This window comes from Musca domestica, unplaced genomic scaffold (assembly GCF_030504385.1).
Source record: "Musca domestica strain aabys unplaced genomic scaffold, Musca_domestica.polishedcontigs.V.1.1 10, whole genome shotgun sequence".
In the NCBI taxonomy this organism is placed as follows: Eukaryota; Metazoa; Arthropoda; class Insecta; order Diptera; family Muscidae; genus Musca; species Musca domestica.
Window position 1 is genome coordinate 1376888 of NW_026712115.1, and position 19957 is coordinate 1396844.

Below are 19957 nucleotides of genomic sequence, written 5' to 3' on the forward strand. Positions count from 1 at the left end.
TAGTAGCACATATATGTATAAAAATTATTGCATATATTTATATGTTTTATATAAATATAATTGTATAATATAATAACTATTTTATCATTATTGAGGTAGTTTTGTAAATTTCGAGGTCGAGTTAGACTTTGTGACCGGGACATGTTATGGTATATATATTATATAACTTATATGTAAATTAAATTTTTCTTAAATCTATACAAAGTATTTATTTTTTCATGCTTGTCCCTGCAACGGATAGTTCGGTTTATTGACCGGTTCGTTGCCATTCAAAGTATGCTGCTCTGGCAAATATGGTCGAGACTTGATATCCTTGTAATATCTATAGACAGGGTAGAGTAATAATCCTTGAAAACCTAAAACAGGAAGATGGAAAAAACGTGAACATCATTATTATAAAATCATAAAGTGTTTTGCTCAGCTTACCGCAGACAGCCACATCGATAAACAATTCGACAACAAGCTCACCAACGGGTTGCTTTTTCTTCAGGCCTCTGAAGAAGAGACGCACCGAAACGGCCAAGGTGAAGGCAATGCCCGTGTAGATAACATAAATGAATGGTGTCATGTATTTGCGACGATTCTGAGTGGGAAATGAGTTAAGAAATATGTGTATGGATAGTAATAATTCTTACACATTTATATACTTGGAGATATACCTTCTTAAGTCCCACAATCAACAGAATCGATGAGATAAACACTGCAAAGGTGTAGATGGTGAAAAGTGAGACACAGGCATAAGACCATGCCTTGGTTTCGCCTGAAATTAAATATAAGAAATGTTAAGAATTCGTGACTAAATAGTAATTAAAGATATTAACGGGTATCACAGCGAGCATTCTCTGTAGATGGTCATATTATTTTGCTACGTACTATGAAGCATATATTAAAGTAGTTTTGAATAAAAATGAGACATTTTATATCCAACTAGCAACTATACTACATCAAAACCATCTTCATATCAGTATTATCATATTCATATTATCTATATCAAATCTCTTCACCTACTGCCAAATTTTGTATTTTTGTATTTTTATTTTTATTTTATATTTTTTGCATTTATTATCATTTAATATCAAATATAGTATCACTGAGTACTTTTCGTACAATTATAGTTCACATTTCTGTACACATATGTCCAGGCAATAGTGACCTGATATTTGACATTTTTATGATTATGATGATTTTACCACCTGGAAGAGAATTGTCTACATATATCCACGATATCGTATATCACTCGACCTCCCGATCTTCGGTATTTTGATGATTTTAGCAACATTTTTCAATGGAATCGTCTCAAACTCCACACAAGGGGTCTGAGTATTTTACTCCCTGTAAAAGAATTGTCTATATATATCCACGATATAATATCGGGAGGTATCGTTATATGGGGTATATACGCAATATAACGATACCTCCCGATATTCGATATTTTGATGATTTTGGCCATATTCTTCCATAGAATTGTATGAAAATCCGCATAAGCAGTAACTTCTGAGTACTTCACCCGCTGAAAGAGAATCGTCTATATAGGTCCACGATATCGTTTATCCCCCATGCAACGGTAACCCTAGTTATTCGATATTTTCATGATCTTAGCCACATTTTTCAATAGAATTTTTTCAAATGTGATGATATTAGTGATATTATTCAACGGAATTGTTTCAAATTTCTTATTTGATGTTCAAAATCGGTACTTCAGCCTATGACAAAAAATTATTTTAGAGGTCAACGTCTTCGTATAGCCCCCATATAAGGATTTTCATTTAAGTGGTATTTTTGATGGATTTTCTGAAAAATTTCGAGAAAATGGTGTTAAATGTTCGGCCCCACGTTCTTATTTGTTAGCACTTGCTTTACCCAATATTATAAGTATTAGATGAAGTGGAAAACCCAGTCCCTTACATCTGGTAACTTTCAACATTTTCTAAAAATTATCACATATCTCATATATAAAATCGTATATCGTCCTAATCTGGAACGTTGTAATACTTATGCGGACAAACTAATTCTTTTCACACGGTTCCACTCTTAAAGCAAACTCCTACTCTTTTTCGAGCGATTCATCTTCCTCTCTAATTTTCCAAATAAGAGTGATACATAAAAGAACAGAACACAAAACTCGCACTCCCCCTCCCACATGTTTAACCCTCGAGTGAGAAAAAGCAAACACAGGGTGAGATGAAAAAAACTGCAACCAACTTCAGACTGCTGTCATTTCTAAGCCACTCGTCCGCCATCTGTTAAAATTATTCCAGTGACAGCTTATTATATTGTTTACAAGCGTACAAAAGCATTTTGGTAAGAATTTTCCAGAAAAAAGCTATTCGTGATGGAATTCAAGCGTGATAGTGTGATTTCTTTATATTTGACTGGAAAACTACATGTGGCTATCGTCAAGGAAGTGGACGGAAGAAAACAGCAACATCAGCAGAAATAGTTCGAAAAGTAAAGAAGCGATTTTATCGAAACCCGCGTCGCAGTGGCCGAAAAATGGCTCGTGAACTGAACATATCGCAATATTCCATTCGCCAAATATTGAAAAATGAGCTCGGGGTAAGCCATTGAAATTTCAATAAGTGCAAGAACTTACACGGCAACAGAAAGAAAATGGACTCAAAAGAGCTAAAGAGGCGATTCGCTTGGCTGAAAGTGGTGAACTGCCGAATTTGGTTTTCTCCAATGAGAAAACATTCGTTGTCCAGCAGTTTGTAAACAATCAGAATTATCGTGTTTACTTGCCAAAGAGGTCAGCTGAAAATGTGCACCTTCTGTTGGCCACCAGAACTCAAGCGCCGGCCATGGTGATGGTGTGGGCTGCCATAACAGCCGATGGTTGCTCTCCGCTCGTATTAATCGACCGTGGCATCAGAATAAATGCTGAATATTATCGCGGAAATGTTTTGAAGGGTGTATTAAAGCCGTGGGCAGGTCATCATTTTGGTCGCAGACCTTTGACATTCCAGCCCAAGAATTGTTACAAAATGAGGTTCCTCGCTTCCTTTCCAGCGCACAATGGCCACTAAAATATCCGGATACCAATCCGTTGAGTTATTGTATCTTGAGTATTTTAGAAAGCAATGTTGGTAGTAAAAAATACCAAAGTGTCGATCACCAAGCAAGCGCTTCGCCGATAATGGGCCAAAATACCGCATAGTAACATTCGGGCAGCGTGTGACGGTTTCATTGGCCGTTTGAAGGACATAATTCGACACTGTGTGGCGCCCAATCTCCAGTCCAATCTATCTAAAACCAAAATGTTGAAATTTTCCGTGTTCATTTTAGAGGCCATCTGCCAATTTTAACTACTGGGTCGACATTTGTGATCGAGTTGCAAACTTGAATATAATGGAGGTTGGTAATAACTATAGAATTCATTTTCACTTGAGAGATCTATAAACTATGATCACTTTTTTATTGTTTCATTATATGTCAGCTTTTCAATTGCGTTTACACTTAACTCAACTAATGTATCGGAGCTTGTCATCTTATTGTTTTATTGGGCAGTCAATTTGACATAATGGGGCATATGTGACACATTCTCATTTTTAATAGAAATTTTATATACATGTTTGCATATCTGTATGTATGTGGCGTCATAAAATCCAATATACGAAAATTAAATTGTATTCAGCTAGCTGCTATACATAATATTTTTATTCCAGTTGGAATATATTTTTTAATTTATTTTCTTTCTTTTATTGCAATATAAAATATATTTTTAATCACCCTCAGTTTTTTTTTTTTTAATTATACCCTACAACACTATGTGTTGGGGGTATTATAAGTTTGATTGGGCCAGAATTTATGTAACACCTCGAAATATTGGTTTCCCATATAGGAAAGTATATATGGATCTTCCTAGCTCGCCGAGCTGAGTCGATCTAGCTATGTATGTCCGTCCGTCCGTCTGTCCGTCTGTCCGTCTGTCCGTCTGTCCATGTTAATTTGTAATCACTCTACAGGTCGCAATTATGGCCCGATCTTCACGAAATTTAGAATGGAGGTGGGGCTTAGGTCAGAATAGAACCCTATTTCTTTTGGAGATGATCGCATAATATTTAGGGGTTGAAATGGACCAAATACTGAAAAAATGTCGGATTTTGCAGTAGCTATGCAGGTCGCAATTATAGACCAATCGACGCGGAATTTCGCATGTAGCTAGAGTTTAGGGCGGAGAAGAAGCCTACCAATTTGGGTGGTCATCGGATAATATTTAGCGGGTAAAATAGAACATATCTTTTGTGTTGAAAAAATTCAAAATTTTTCATGAAACCGCGAATATTTTAAATACCGGCGAAATCCCAAAGCCATGACAAGGTTACTTCTGACCTTTACATTGATGTTAACATCCAACAAATCGGATATATAGCGAAATATGTGCGATATATATGTCTATAAAAGAAGATATGCTTGAAAGATCTCTTATATGTCGAGAACGGCTGAACTGATTTCGACAGTTCTCATTAATTCAGAATGGCCTCTTGGCAGGAAAGAAAAAACGTCTAAAAAATTGCATAAAAATATCTCTATGAAGATGAAAATATTGATTTTTTAAAATTTTCTCATATTTTTTCAATTTTGTCATATTTTTGGCATATTTTCATTTTGAATTAAACATTTGGTAATATTTCTACAGCTAACAAAACTAAGTAGTTAGGATATCAGGATATCATATACAGATCGCATTTATGGCCCGATCCTTACGAAATTTTGCATGGGGATAAGATGAGGGTCAGAATAGAAGCCTACTATTTTTGGAGATAATCGCCATATATTTAGGGGTTGAAATGGACCAAAAAACTGCAAAATTGTAAGCAGGTTGTAATAATCAACCGATCCTCACGCACATTTGAATGGGGGTTACCGGACATTGCAAAAGCCAAGCAGTTTTGGATGGCCATCCAAAAATATTCAATGTGGGAAATAGTTTGCCAACTTTTGTAGACAAAATACGAAAATGTATATTCCAGAGACTTTTTGGAGAATTCACAAATACAGGAAAGACGCACTTCTGACTATTTCGTTAACGCTGATTTCGTTGCAGAAAATAGTCAAATGTATGTATCTCATATAGATGCGTTTCAGTCAAAAACCAATAATAAATGTTAATCTTTTGCCACTTCTGAGAGATTATAGGTCTTTGGGAAATATTGGTTCCAGATCTAGGAAGACCATTTAAGTGCAACATTTGCCAATAAATTGGAAATGAGCAAATTAGTTTAAGTTGCTATTATTCGAAAATTAGAGAACGAAACCTGATGGCTTTCTTTTATTATTTGTCACAATATCTTGTGGAATTCTTTCGAGTATCTCGCCTATATAAACTGTATCGTTTATTATAGTGTTGTAGGGTATTCAACGGTCGGCCCCGCTCGACTGTAGCCTTTGCTTACTTGTTTTTACTTTTATTTGAGTTTCTTTTTACAAATTGAAATTATTTCAAGGTTTATATTACGTTCATTTACCCAGTTCTTCCCAAAACTCTTCATTTTTGGGCACGGCGAAGAATCCGAGACAAAATAAAAATCCAAGAAACCCGAAAAGGAGAAAAAATATTGCCGAGGTGTAATTTAGTTTTCGAAGTGAACAACAAGATGTCATTTTACGGTTAGAAACTACTTTTAAATATCAAACAGAACCGTATATAGTTATCACACAACATTTGACGCTGTACTCTAAACAACAACTGAAATTCATTGTGCAGAAAATGTTGCATAGACACCATCGCAAAATAACAAACCTCAAAAATACATAAATCTTTTGTTTTTGTTTCTTCTTCGGACGCTATTCTTTATTTGCCGGTTTCTACTGCGTATTCGTTGATATTCTCTCGCTCTCTTAGTGTTTTAATTGCAATTTTGCTCTACTAAGGCAGAGTTTTGTTGTTGTTCTGTTTTTTGTTTTGCCAAAAATATTGGCAGCAGTATTAGCCGGCATCTAAACAGACAACCAAGGTAGCTTTTAAACAAAAATAGACAACAAACAAACACGGTGTTCCACTTTGGTTTTGGTTTCGTTCGCCTCAACAATGAATTGGAAGAGGGGTATTGTTATATGGATATTGCGTGTGCAACTTAACTCATCAACTACACTGTGAAACAATTTTGGTTAATTTATAGTTGGGTTGAAAGTTATCTCAACCCCCCAAAACGGAGATTGATATTACTTGTTATATTTGTATCTTGCAAGTAGCAAGTGTCTGCTACTAGGTCAACGAAAGTCCATCTTTGGATTGTAGATTCCTTCCAAAATTTCGTGTTAGGCCTTTAAAATACTCAAAAAGCACAATTTTCTCAATTTGAAAAAAATTGTTTAATCAAATTTTCATACATCGTACTAAATTTTCAAATTTTCATATAAGGGTGAGATAAAAAAACTGCAACAAAGTCAAACGCCATAATTATTACATTTTTTTTTTAATTTTATTGAATGAAAGCAAAAAAATTTCGTAAATAGCATCAACTTTTAGAATAAGTTTAGATTTGTTCGAATTGGTCACCTTTGGGACAAATTAAGGCCTTGCCCGAATGTTGCTCCGCGGTATTTTGGCCCATTCCCGGCGAAGCGATTGCTTGAGGTCGTCGATACTTTGGTATTTCTTAGTGACAAAATTTTTCTTTCCAAAATACTCCAGACACAATAGTCCAACGGATTGGTATACGGATATTTTGGTGGTCATTGTGCGCTGGAAATGAAGCAAGGAACCTAATTTTTAACCATCCTTGGGTGACGCGTGCTGAGTGCGATGGTGCTGAGTCCTGTTGGAATGTCCAAGGTCTGCGGCCAAAATATTGTTTACAATATCGGACGAGTGGCTTAGAAATGAAAGCAGTCTGAAATTGGTTGCAGTTGTTCCATCTCACCCTGTATATTTACCGTTTACACCAAGAAGTCATCAAAATATTTAATTTTAAAGTGTACCGAGAAGGGTATTAGTGAAAAATATATCCGATTTTTCAATGCCAAATACTATTTAAACGTCTCCATATGAAAACCATACCTCAATATCAAATGAACCTGAACCACAGGCGCAAACAGTGACATTTATACCAAACTTCAGGATTTCAGCTCTATTATTTCACCCAATACCAAGTATAGTACCATTTAGTACTTTTATACATAATTATAGTGCACACTTCCGAAACTTCCCCATGTGTCAGCGACCCTAATATCAAATTTCAGATTTCCAGCACTATCCGCTCACCCAATACCAAATTGTACCAATACCATTTCCAAAACCACTTTTTTGTCACAATCCTACCAGTAGCAGGGACGCCAACGCAAAATGTCAGCTTCAAACTGTTCCAAATTTGGTACCATTTAGTACAGTTCGCAAACTTAGTATATTTTACCAAAGCCACCTTTATATCTTAAACTTACTTTCCAACCTTGATTCCCATACCAAACTTCTAGTTTTTAGCTCCATCCGTGCACCACATGGCACCGTTTTAGAAGTTAAGCAGTATTTTAGAACTTTTCGCAACCGTAAAGTTCTGTTTTCCAACAAAACCTTGGTACACCTATCCTGCACTTCATCAGGGACTCTCATTCCAAATTCTAGCACGTTCCGTTTGTCCAATACAAAGTATTTATTTTTTGTACAATTTAGTCCTTTTTGTACTGATTTTTACGAATTTCCGAAAACCCAGCCTTAACACTTCTTTATTTTTACTTTCTGTACAATGGACAGAAACACTTATATCTCATTTTGAGGTCAGATATCTAATACTGCTGTGACCTACCGCTATTCTTCAGATCAATCCTGCTTAGTGATGGAAGAGAGTTTATTCTTCTTTTCGATATTACCGGCCAGATGACCTTATATTCGACGCAATCGGTTTCCAAATACTTTTTGAAACAGCTGAAATAAAAGCTTTCGATGGTTTGGCAGTCTCATCAATCGTTGGATCACTCGGCCTCGAGCTACTTCATCAGTCATTTATCCGATAATCTGACTTATTTGTGTATCCAGGATTCGTGAATGTCCAAGCTACAAAAATTGGCATATACACTACGTAATTGGGATATGCAGCTGCCATTATTTAAAGTTGTTTGAAACTCACTCGTAGAAGTCTGAACAGGATTGAGAGAACTCCTCCTTCACGATGTACAACTGTTTTTTTTTTGTTTTCCCAATGGAACTCTATGCCAAACTTGAAGTGATAACTAATCCATCCATTCAATCAAATTAGCGCAAATACCAAAGACCCACTATATCGTGAAAATCTGTCAATGTAATGATATACATTGGATGAAGTTAAATTAAAAATCGATTCAAGAATTCATCAATTAATTTTTTTTGTTAGATTAAATGTATTTTTTAAATTCAAATTAAAAAATGCGGTGCTTTAATATAATAGTTAGTATATCTTCATAAATCAGTGACTTAAAATCTAGAGTTGAAGTATCCAATTAATGCTGCAACAACCATCTTTCATGTTAAGCCTGACCCTGAATTGGATGATAGTTGGGCTTATTGAGCGGTTGATTGCCATTCAGGGTATGCTGCTCTGGCAAAAACCGATTGGCTTTTAGATCCTTATAGTACTTGTACACAGGATATAGTAAAAGACCTTGGAAAGCTAAGAGGTAATGGAAAAAAATTATCATATAGATCACCGTATGATGGGTGTTTGTTACTCACCGCACACAGCTATATCGATAAACAATTCCAGTGCAAGTTGGCCAACAGGTTGCTTCTTCCTCAAACCCTTAAAGAAAACCCGTATTGCCACAGACAATGTAAATACAATACCCGAATAGACGGTATAGATGAAAGGTTTCATAAAATCGTAACGGTTCTGAAAAATTAGTTTTTTTTACATTTTTAAAATTAATTGGTTTCGCTACAGACCTTTCTAAGTCCAATAATTAAAAAAATTGATGTGCCCACTAATATTAGGGTATATATCAGGAATATGGATATAAACGTATATGACCATGTCTTACTTTCGCCTGAAGAAGAAAATAAATTAAAAACAAGTAAAAAAACATTAAGTTCGGCCGGGCCAAACTTTTAATACCCTCCACCTTAGGGTAAAGGAAACATTAGAAGAAATGTGGCAAAAACCATTAAAATGCCGAATATCGGGAGGTACCGTTATATGTGGGCTCTACCAAATCGTGGACCTACACATGCAAGGTTCCGCCAACGGAGCTAGAACCCATTATGACCTACAAATACCAATTTTCAGACAAATACGTGAAAAAAGGGGCAAAAATCATCAAATTACCGAATATCGGGAGGTACCGTTATATGGGGGCTATACCAAAACTTGGACCTATAATTACAATGACTCGCCACACGAACTGGGACCCATTATGATCTACAACTACCAAATTTTCAGTGAAATTCGTGAAAAAATCAGTCAAAAATCATCAAAATACCGAATATTGGGAGCTACCGTTATATGGGGACTATACCAAAACGTGGACCTATACATACAATGTTTCGCCACACGAACTAGGACCCATTATGACTCACAAATACCAATTTTTACACAAATCAGTGAAAAAATGTTGCAAAAACCATCAAAATACCGAATATCGGGAGGTACCGTTATATGGGGGCTATACCAAATCATGGACCCATACATGCAATGTTTCGCCACCGGAGCTGGAACTCATTATGACCAACAAATACCAATTTTTAGACAAATCCGTTAAAAACTGTGGCAAAAATAATCAAAATATCGAATATCGGGAGGTACCATTATATGAAGGCTATACCAAAACGTGCATCTATACATGCTATGTTTTGCCACACATACAGGGACCCGTTATGACCTACAAATACCAATTTTCAGACAAATCCGTTAAATAATGTGGTATAAATCATCAAAATACCGAATATCGGGAGGTACCGTTATATTGGGACTATACCAGAACGTGGACCGATATATCTTATTTTCAATACCATCCATCCTAGACACAATACCAATTGCTCTGCTAAATTTTGGCGCTCTACGTCAAATAATGTGGGCTGTATCGTGATTTCAACAGACAGACAGACGGACAGACAGACAGACGGACATCGTTAAATCGACTTAGAATTTTATGCTGATTATGAATATATATACTTTATGGGGTCTACGACGAATATTTAAGGATGTTACAAACGGAATGACAAAGTTAATATACCCTCCTTTCCAAGGTGGAGGGTATAATAAGTAAAAAAGCAGTAAATTCGGTTACATTTTTAAAGCATCCAGGTTAAATTCTTAAAGCCTCCACCATTTGGAAGGAATTTGCAGAATTTCATAAAAAAAAGTAGAACAAGTCAAAAAGAAGCCATGTTCGGCCGAATTTTCAATACCCTCCACTATTTGGAAGGAACTTGAAAAATTGCACAAAAAAAAAAAAACAAAAACCACTAAAATGGAAACCGTTATATGGGGACAATACAAAGATGTGGGCATGCATACGAAAGCGCTTCGCCGGGAATGTGCCAAAATACCGCAGAGCAACATTCGGGCAACGTGTGACGGTTTCATTGGCATTTTAAGGTCATAATTCGTGCCAAAGGTGACCAATTCAAATCTAAACATATTCTAAAATTCGATGCTATTTCCAACATTTCTATACCCTCCACCATAGTATGGAGCGTATATTAAGTTAGTCATTACGTTTGTAACTCCTCGAAATATACATTTTAGATCCCACAAAGTATATATATTCTTGATCAGCATCAAATTCTATGCCGATTCAGCGATACCCGTCCGTCTGTCCATTTGTGAAAATCACTCTAGTTTCCGAACGAAATGAAGTAAGTTGATAAAAAAAATACTCAAAGGAGTATTATATCTGCAGGACTTTTGGTATTGAAAATGGGCCATGTAGGTCCACGCCTTCGTTTAGCCCCATAAAACGGTACCTCCCGATATGCGGTATTTTGACGATTTTAGCGACATTATTTACTGGAATTGTTTCAAATTTGGTATTTGAAGTTCGCAATGAATACTACAGCCTAAGGCAGAAAATGGACCATGTAGGTCCACGTCTTCGTATAGCCCCATATAACGTTACTTCCCGATACAACAGAAAATTGTCTGTGCAGGTCCACGTTTTATAACTCCCTATATTCGGTATTTTGATGATTTTAGCTACATTATAAACAGATTTTCTTCTAGTTGCTCATTTGAATATTGTAATAGCTTATGACAAAAGTTGCCTATGCAGGTCCAAGTCCTCGTATAGACCCTAATATACGGCTATATTCAGTATTTTTAAGATTTTAACAGATTTTTTAACGGATTTCATTTTTTCAATATTACAAAATTTGTATCAAATGGTGGAGGGTATTCAAAATTCGACCCGGCCGAACTTACAGCTTTTTTACTTGTTTGCTTTCATTAAATAAAATTTAAAAAAGTTATGGCGTTTGACTTTGTTGCAGTATTTAATTTCACTCTGTATATTGGGGCCTATTCGAAGACGTGGACCTGCTTAAGCAATTTTTGTCATAGGCAATATACTTATTACGAAACTTCGTTATTTAAATACAAAATTTGAAACAATTGCGGTGAATAATGTCGCTTAAATCATCAAAATATCGAATATTGGAAGGTACCGTTAGATGGGGCTATACGAAGGCCTAGACCTGCACAGCAAATTTTCTGTTATAGAATGTAGTACCCATAAGAAATTTCACATTCCAAATTTGAAATATTCACGGTGAACAGAATAAAACAAATGATTAAAATATCGAACATCTGGAGGTACATTTATATGACGACTATCTCAAAACTTAGACCTATATTAACAGTTCTATGCAAGTACGTTTCTTACACAATGGGAACGCATGCTCCAATTTACAGCAACTTCAGGTTAAAAGTGCGACTAATAAACCAGGTACAGTTAAAAAGTAAAAGTTCCGCATCTTAGCTACCTACTTCATTTCGTCTGAAAGCTAAAGTGATTTCGACACGCGGATGGACATGGCTAAATCGACATAGAATTTTGTGCTGCCCAAGAATATATATACTTTGTGGGTCTAAAATGAATATTTCGAGGTGTTACAAACGGATTGACAAACATAATATACCCTCCATACTATGGCGAATAATATGAATAATATTATTTAACTCAATTTCTTAATTTATATGCAGTAATTTATTTTTTAAAATGTTCATAATTTGTGAGCGAGTTACTAAAAAGATCTAATATTGGCAGAGAAATTTTTGAATTTTATGGTGCAGGTACCAAATTCATCAATATTTTACGCCATGCGAAGTTCAGATCAAATCCCATATTTGGATCATATCGATATGCTGAATATATATGTATTCCAATATTAATACACGACAATACAACGGCGCCCAATTAACAATAGTTGTATCCAAATACGAGCAATGAGGCACTTTACAATATTTCATTTTTCACAATTGAACTGACTGATAGCCATCTGGTTTTGAAATGCTTTTTAACCTTCACTTTTACAATTTTGTTAAATTTTGCTTTTTTTCAATACGGAATGATATCATTCCGTTTAAATCGCTATCGTTTTTTTCTTTCAATGCTATTTGAATATATTTTCATTTTATTACTTGATTTTTCGTTTTTTATTATCATTTCAAGGTTTCAGAAAAATATTCACTGATTCATTTACCAAATTCTTCCCAAAATTTCTCATCTTTGGAAAGGGCGAAAAATATGAAGCAAATTAAAATTCCAAGTACACCGACAACCAGAAAGAAAATGGCTGATAAATAATTAAGTTTTCGAATGGAGCAACAGGTTGCCATTTCGAAAAAAAGTATATTTATTGAAGGATTTTGAAATTAAAATGAAACGAATTTTTAATGCACAACTCGTGGTGCTGTACTTGAATTTTCAACTGAATTCTGTTGCACCCGAAATGTTGCACCGATGCTGCTGAAAGCAAAACTTCAGTGCAAAATGCTCAAATAAAAACAATCCGAATATTATTTTGTTTTGCTTTAATGCGTTTACCGGTTGTATTGACTGAATGTGCATTTGATTGTATTTGTTGGTTTTGTCAAATGATTTTTGGCACAGGGCTGCCATTTTTGCCGATATATCCACATTTTGACGATTTTTATACCCTACACCACATAGTGGTAAGATTATTATGTATTTGTGCATTTGTTTGTATCAGAGAGAAGGAAGCGAGATAGAGATAGTTACTTTAGAGGATCTCAATAAAATCACTATCTAAGTCGATTTATGCATGCCAGCCCAGTCTGTCCATGTATTTTTGTGAACAAAATGCAGGTCGCATTTATTATCAGATTAAGATGAAATTTTCCAAACAATATTTGTTTGGCGAGAATCGGTTCAAATGTAGCTATAGCTCCCATATATATACAACGGATTTCTGGTTAATTCTGCACCAAATCGTCAATATCAGTCCAAATTTTGGCACATCCGACCGAATTCAATCTAGTAGCAAGTAAATCAAATTTTCATTCTTATGCGTTTTTTGATCGACTGCTAACAAATGTGACACCCACCTTGCAGAAAGCTTTTCCATCTGTAGTTCTTCATGCAATATTAAATGGACTCGATCATTTGAGATGCTCATGATATTGGCCATTTCACGCACTTTTATTCGTCAATCATTTAATATCATACCATGCACTTTGGCTACAATTTCTGTTGTTGTTTCTGTTTTTTCTGCGTGGTTCATCTTCAATGCTTGCTTGCATGACCACGTTTATATTCAGCAACCCAATTTTTTACTGTTGCATATGAAGGAGCACTTTCACGTAACACATTCACCATATCATTTTGAATTTTTTTGTCCCGATAAACCTTACTTATGCAAATATTTAATGACAGCACGCATTTCTAATTTTTTCATTGTAAAAAAATTGCGGATGCGTCTTTTTGGAACACCTGTTTCTATATGAAGCAGTTGCCAGATCGAAGCAAAATTTCACATGTGTTCATAACAGAGATGGAAGAGATGAAACATTTTTTTTTTATTTAAACCTGCGCTTTTTGTGCTGGGCTAAGAAGTTTCCGAACTGCCATCGTACATATCATTATTCGATATAAGATTTATTGTACACCAAATGTCTAATATCAGTCCAATTAAACTGAATTCTGACAATTCCTAATAAATTCATTCTAAAAACAAGTACTTCATCCTAAAACCAAGTGGCATAAAATTTTAGTTTTGTTCGAATTGGTCACCTTTGGCACGAAATATGGCCTTCAAACGACCAATGAAACCGTCACACGCTGCCCGAATGTCGTTCTGCGGTATTTTGGGCCATTCCCGGCGAAGAGCTTGCTTAGTGCCAACCTTGTTTTCCAAAATACTCCAGACACAATAGTCTAACGGGTTGGTTTTCGCAGATTTTGGTGGCCATTGTGCGCTGGAAATGAAGCGAGGAACCTAATTTTGTAACCATTCATGGGTGGCGCATGCAGAATGCGATGGTCCTGAGTCCTGTTGGAATGTTCAAGGTCTGCGACTAAAATGTTTGCTTGCCTAAGGCTTTAATACCCCCTCCAGAATATTTTCTTGATAATATTCGGCATTTATTCTGATGCCACGGTCGATTAGTACGAGCGGAGAGCGACCATCGGCTATTATGGCGACCCATTACCATGACCGACGCTTGAGTTCTGGTGGCCAAGAGAAGGTGCAAATTTTCAGCTGACCTCTTTGGTAAATAAATACGAACATTTTGTTTGTTTACAAATTGCTGGACAACGAATATTTTCTCATCGGAGGAAACCAAATTTGCCAGTTCACCACTTACGGCCAAGCGAAGCAACTCTTTAGCACTTTTAAGACTATTTTCTTCTTGTAGCGGTGTAAGTTCTGGCACTTTTTGGAATTTCAATGGCTTTACCCCGAGCTCATTTTTCAATATTTGCGCGAATGGAATATTGCGATATGTTGAGCTCACGAGCCATTTTTCGGCCACTGCGACGCGAGTTTCGATGAAGTTGCTTCTTTACTTTTCGAACGATTTCTAATAATGTTGCTGTTTTCTTCCGTCCACTTCCTTGACGTCGGGCCAGTATCACGGTAAGAGAAATCACACTATCACGCTTGAACTCCATCACGAATAACTTTTTTTCTAGAAAATTCTCACCAAAAAGCTTTTGTACGCTTGTAAACAATATAATGAGCTGTCACTGGAAAAATTTAACACCAGATAACTTTTGGAGCTCAAAAATACCTTTGTCAGATTCTATGGAGATCGAATCAGATTTGGGTATAGCTCCCATATATATCTTTATATGATATTAGTTTATTGTCAGCCCAAATGGACTGAATTTCGGCAATTACGACTGAATTCATACTAGTACTTCAAATTTGGTGTAAATCGCTTCAGATATAGCTATAACTCCCATATATATGTTTTTTATGATTTTGGATTATAAGTTTCTCACATGCACAATATACACGGGTGAAAATCAGATCAGATTAGCTATAGCTCCCATCTATATGTTTCATGCGATTTGGTGTTAAAGTCCCGGACATAGTGTGTGGTCACGGACATCAGATACTGCTCGAAAATACCGCTGCCAAATTTTATCGAGATTGGTTCAGATTTTTATGTACCTCCAATATACAGTTTCATCCGATTTTCAGGTTATTGCTCACCATGTATGTAATTAAGCACAATTTGCATAGATCTTCTCGTATTCAACCGAATTTTTCCATTTGGTAAAACTCGGTTCGCTATATCTATATGCAATATAACGCAATGTTGTGTGATGCTGGAGTTAAAAAAGCCTCCATCAAATTTGTTAAAAATCGATTCAGAATTGATTATAGTTCCCAAATTGTGACTTTTCTAAGCCATGCTACGCAGTCAAATAAGGTTCATAGTTGGCATGAACTACTTCACATAAATTCCCGATATAAACTTTCTTTTGTTTCGTGAACTCTACTAAATACGCATAGGTGGTAGGTCGGTCCCGCCCGACTTTTGACCTTTCCTTTTTCGTATTTATTAAAATGCATAAATAAACATCTTTGAATTGTTATAAACCAAAAAATGGTTTATTTTAATTATTATATTTTATAACGTTGCTGATTTTTATAAATACAAATGCCGATTATTCCCACTTTTTTCTAAGAAATTACGATTTCTCTTGAAATAATGTTGGTAGCCCTGTTTTGGCATTGTTGTTTTCTCCATCTCTCACTCTCTGTAAATGTCTCTCAAATCTACTCAATAAAAGTGAAATTGGGTTAATGTTGCTGTTTGTTTGTTGTGCTAAAATATTGCCTACAAAAATAGCTGGTATTAAACTTGCCGTAGAAGTCAAATGAAAACAAAAATTAATAAAATAAAAAAAAATCGGAACGCTACGTCACTTCTATTAAGGGGGAAAATTCTCAGTTTGTCATCAGTTTGGTAACATCTTAAGAGAATATGTTTATGAACCTTCAAGACCTTTACTACTTTTACTTTTTATAGTTGTTCCACCCAAAGAAGATCTGTAGAAGAAAATATCAGATAAGATAAATATCAAAATCAGAGAAAATACGTCTGTATATATATTATCCAGCCTATATCTCTAGAAGACCTTCTTTCCATTTGAAATTTGAAAAACGATGTGTGTTACCAAAGTGTAGATGTATTAGATTTTTTAATAAGTATCAGAAACACGCTGAGATATAATTAAATTGGTATTTTTATACCCTACAATACTATGTGGTAGAGGTTGTTATAAGTTTGATTGGTTAAAAATTATATAACACCTCAACCTATGGTACCTGCACATAGGACACTACATATTTAGACCAATGGACCAAAAACAGAAAAGGATTACAGTTGCTCTATAAGTCGCAATTATAGACCAATCGACGCGAAATTTAGCAATTTAGTTTAGAAGCCTGACTTTTGGTAAGGACAAATAGAAAATAAAACAAGTAAGCAAAGGCTATAGTCGTGCGGAGCCAATTATATGCAAATCCATTTTGGAAGGTTTCATTTTTGTATTGTGAAGTATTCCAAACAATTGCACACGAAAGTTGTGGTCCAGCTAAATATAATCCAATGGTTATCCAAAATGCTAGATTTCTTCTCTGTCCTCAACTTTCTTCCGATGCGAAATTCCGTGTCGAATAGTTTTCAATTGTGGCCTAGAGAACGACTACAAAATTAGAAAAATTTAAAAATTTTTAGCCATTTAAACATCTAAATGCACATCCTAAGAACAATAGGCTTCAATTCCGACCCACCCCCATGCAAAATTTCGTGAGGATCGGACGATAATTGCGACATACACATAATACCCTCAAAACGTAGTGTTCAGGGGTGTAAAAATTTAGAAAATTTAAAACTCAAAATTGTAAGTCAAATTGAAACAAGTAAGCAAAGGGTACAGTCGAGCGGGGCCAACCGTTCAATACTCTACAACACTATAATAAACCATACAGTTTATTAGGCGAAATACTCGACAGAATTCCACAAGATATTGTGACAAATAATAAAAGAAAACCATCAGGTTTCGTTCTCTAATTTTCGAATAATAGCAACTTAAACTAATTTGCTCATTTCCAATTTATTTGTAGATGTTGCACGTAAATGGTCTTCCTAGATGTGGAACCAATATTTCCCAAAGACCTATAATCTCTCAGAAGTGGCAAAAGGTTAACATTTATTATTGGTTTTTGATTGAAACGCATCTATATGAGATACAGACATTTGACTATAATCTTCAACGAAATCAGCGTTAACGAAATAGTCAGAAGTGCGTCTTTCCTGTATTTGTGAATTCTCCAAAAAGTCACTGGAATGGACATTTTCGTATTTGGTCTACAAAAGTTGGAAAACTCCTTTACACTTTGAATATTTTTGGATGGCCATCAGAAACTGCTTTTGCAATGTGCGGTAACCCCCATTCAAATGTGCGTGAGGATCGGGCGATAATTACGACCTACCGACAATTTTGCAGTTTTTTGGTCCGTTTCAACCCCTAAATATATGGCGATCATCTCCAAAAAGAGTAGGCTTTTATTCTGACCCTCATCTTATCCCCATGCAAAATTTAGTAAGGATCGGGCCATAAATGCGATCTGTATATGATATCCTGATATCCTAACTACTTAGTTTTGTTAGCTGTAGAAATATTACCAAATATTTAATTCAAAATGAAAATATGCCAAAATTGAAAAAAATATGAGAAAATGTTACAAAATCAATATATTCATCTTTAGAGAGATATTTTTATGCGATTTTTTTAGATGTTTTTTCTTTCCTGCCAAGAGGTCATTCTGAATTAATGAGAACTGTCGAATCAGTTCAGCCGTTCTCGAGCATATCTTCTTTGATAGACATATATATCGCACATATTTTGCTATATATCCGATTTGTTGGATGTTAACATCAATGTAAAGGTCAGAAGTAACCTTGTCATGGCTTTGTGATTTCGCCGGGATTTAAAATATTCACGGTTTAATGAAAAAATTTTGAATTTTTTCAACACAAAAGATATGGTCTATTTTACCCGCTAAATATTATCCGATGACCACTCAAATTGGTAGGCTTCTTCCCCGCCCTAAACTCTAGCTACATGCGTCGATTGGTCTATAATTGCGACCTGTATAGCTACTGCAAAATCCGACATTTTTCAGTATTTGGTCCATTTCAACCCCTAAACATTTGGCGATCATCTCCAAAAGAAATAGGCTTCTATTCTGACCCTAACGCCACCTTCGTAAGGATCGGACTATAATTGCGACCTGTAGAGTGATTACAAATTAACATGGACAGACGGACAGACGGACGGACGGACATACATAGCTAGATCAACTCAGCTCGGCGAGATAGGAAGATCCATATATACTTTCCTTTGTGGGTAATCAATATTTCGAGGTGTTACATAATTTTTGGCCCAATCAAACTTATAATACCCCCAACACATAGTGTTGTAGGGTATAAAATTAGCATGCGATGAAAAATATGACAAAAATGGAAAAAAATGAAACAAAAGATATAACTTTTTTTATTGGTATATTATACCGATTTTATCCTTTTCTGGCAAGAGACCGTTCTGGCAAGAGACCTTTCCGAATTGATGGGAATTGCGAAATTCGGCCCAGCGGTTCTTGATTTATAAGCAGAATAAATAAGATCAATTCTTTTACATATGTATTGTACCTATTTTGCTATATATCCGATTTCTTGGCTTTTAGCATCACTGTAATGGTCAGAAGTGATCTTTTAATGTACTTGTGATTTGGCTAGGATTAAAAATATTCGCGGTTTAGTTGAATTTTTTTCCTATTTTCTAACATAAATGTTAGGGTCTATTTTACCCGCTAATTATTGTTCAAAGGCCGCTCAAATTGGTAGGTTTCTGCCCAGTCCCAAACTCTAACTCCATGTAAATTTTCGCGTCGATTGGTTCATAATTGTGACCTATAGATAAACTGCAAAACCAGAAAAAAAGGGTTCTATTCTGACCCTAAACCCACCTCCATTTTCAATTTCGTGAGGATCGGTTCATAATTGCGACCTGTAGCTTGATTACAAATTAACATGGACAGACGGACAGACGAACGGACGGACATACATAGCTAGATCGACTCAGCTCGGCGAGCTAGGAAGACCCATATATACTTTCCTATGTGGGAAATCAATATTTCTTTTTATACCCTCCACCATATTACGGAGGGTATACTAAGTTTGTTATTCCGTTTGTAACACCTCGAAATATACATTTTAGACCCCACAAAGTATATATATTCTTGATCAGCACAAATTCTATGTCGATTTAACGATGTCCGTCTGTGGAAATCACTCTAGCTTCCGAACGAAATGCAGTAGATTGATAAAATTTAGTAGGCAGGTCTACGTTTTGGTATAGCCCCCATATAACGGTACCTCCGGATATTCGGTATTTTAAGGAGTTTAGCGATACTATTCACCGGAATTGTTTCAAATTTGGTATTTGATGTTCCTAATGGATGCTACAGCCTTGACAGGACATTATCTGTTCGGGTCCACGTTTTCGT

At 35.6% G+C, this 19957-nt stretch overlaps 2 protein-coding genes across 3 annotated transcripts; both read right to left on the reverse strand.

The window, feature by feature from the left end:
* Positions 1-14: 14 nt before the first annotated feature.
* On the reverse strand, positions 15-5633 carry LOC101896769 (uncharacterized). The gene is made up of 4 exons (XM_005185785.4): positions 5469-5633; positions 660-760; positions 427-583; positions 15-356 (listed from the first exon to the last, which is right to left on the reverse strand). The coding sequence occupies exons 1-4, from the start codon at positions 5602-5604 to the stop codon at positions 217-219; spliced, it is 534 nt and encodes a 177-aa protein (XP_005185842.1). The 5' UTR covers positions 5605-5633; the 3' UTR covers positions 15-216.
* Positions 5634-8309: 2676 nt separating this feature from the next.
* Positions 8310-12948, reverse strand: LOC101896939 (uncharacterized). 2 transcript variants are annotated; one of them, XM_005185786.4, is made up of 4 exons: positions 12611-12948; positions 8858-8958; positions 8648-8804; positions 8310-8585 (listed from the first exon to the last, which is right to left on the reverse strand). In XM_005185786.4, the coding sequence occupies exons 1-4, from the start codon at positions 12744-12746 to the stop codon at positions 8443-8445; spliced, it is 537 nt and encodes a 178-aa protein (XP_005185843.1). In that variant the 5' UTR covers positions 12747-12948; the 3' UTR covers positions 8310-8442. The 2 variants fall into 2 exon arrangements, with proteins under 2 accessions (XP_005185843.1, XP_058980592.1); XM_059124609.1 differs by lacking the exon at positions 8858-8958.
* Between the last annotated feature and the right edge of the window lie 7009 nt (positions 12949-19957).

Bases quoted from the DNA above. Each gene is read 5' to 3' on its own strand.
- LOC101896769 (XM_005185785.4), bottom strand. From the start codon at position 5,604: ATGACATCTTGTTGTTCACTTCGAAAACTAAATTACACCTCGGCAATA. The intron at 761-5,468 runs GTAAATGAACGT...ATTTAATTTCAG, and splicing joins AGAGTTTTGGGAAGAACTGG to GCGAAACCAAGGCATGGTCT. The intron at 357-426 runs GTAAGCTGAGCA...TTCCTGTTTTAG, and splicing joins TATCGATGTGGCTGTCTGCG to GTTTTCAAGGATTATTACTC.
- LOC101896939 (XM_005185786.4), bottom strand. From the start codon at position 12,746: ATGGCAACCTGTTGCTCCATTCGAAAACTTAATTATTTATCAGCCATT. The intron at 8,805-8,857 runs GTCTGTAGCGAA...CTAATTTTTCAG, and splicing joins TAATTATTGGACTTAGAAAG to AACCGTTACGATTTTATGAA. The intron at 8,586-8,647 runs GTGAGTAACAAA...ATTACCTCTTAG, and splicing joins TATCGATATAGCTGTGTGCG to CTTTCCAAGGTCTTTTACTA.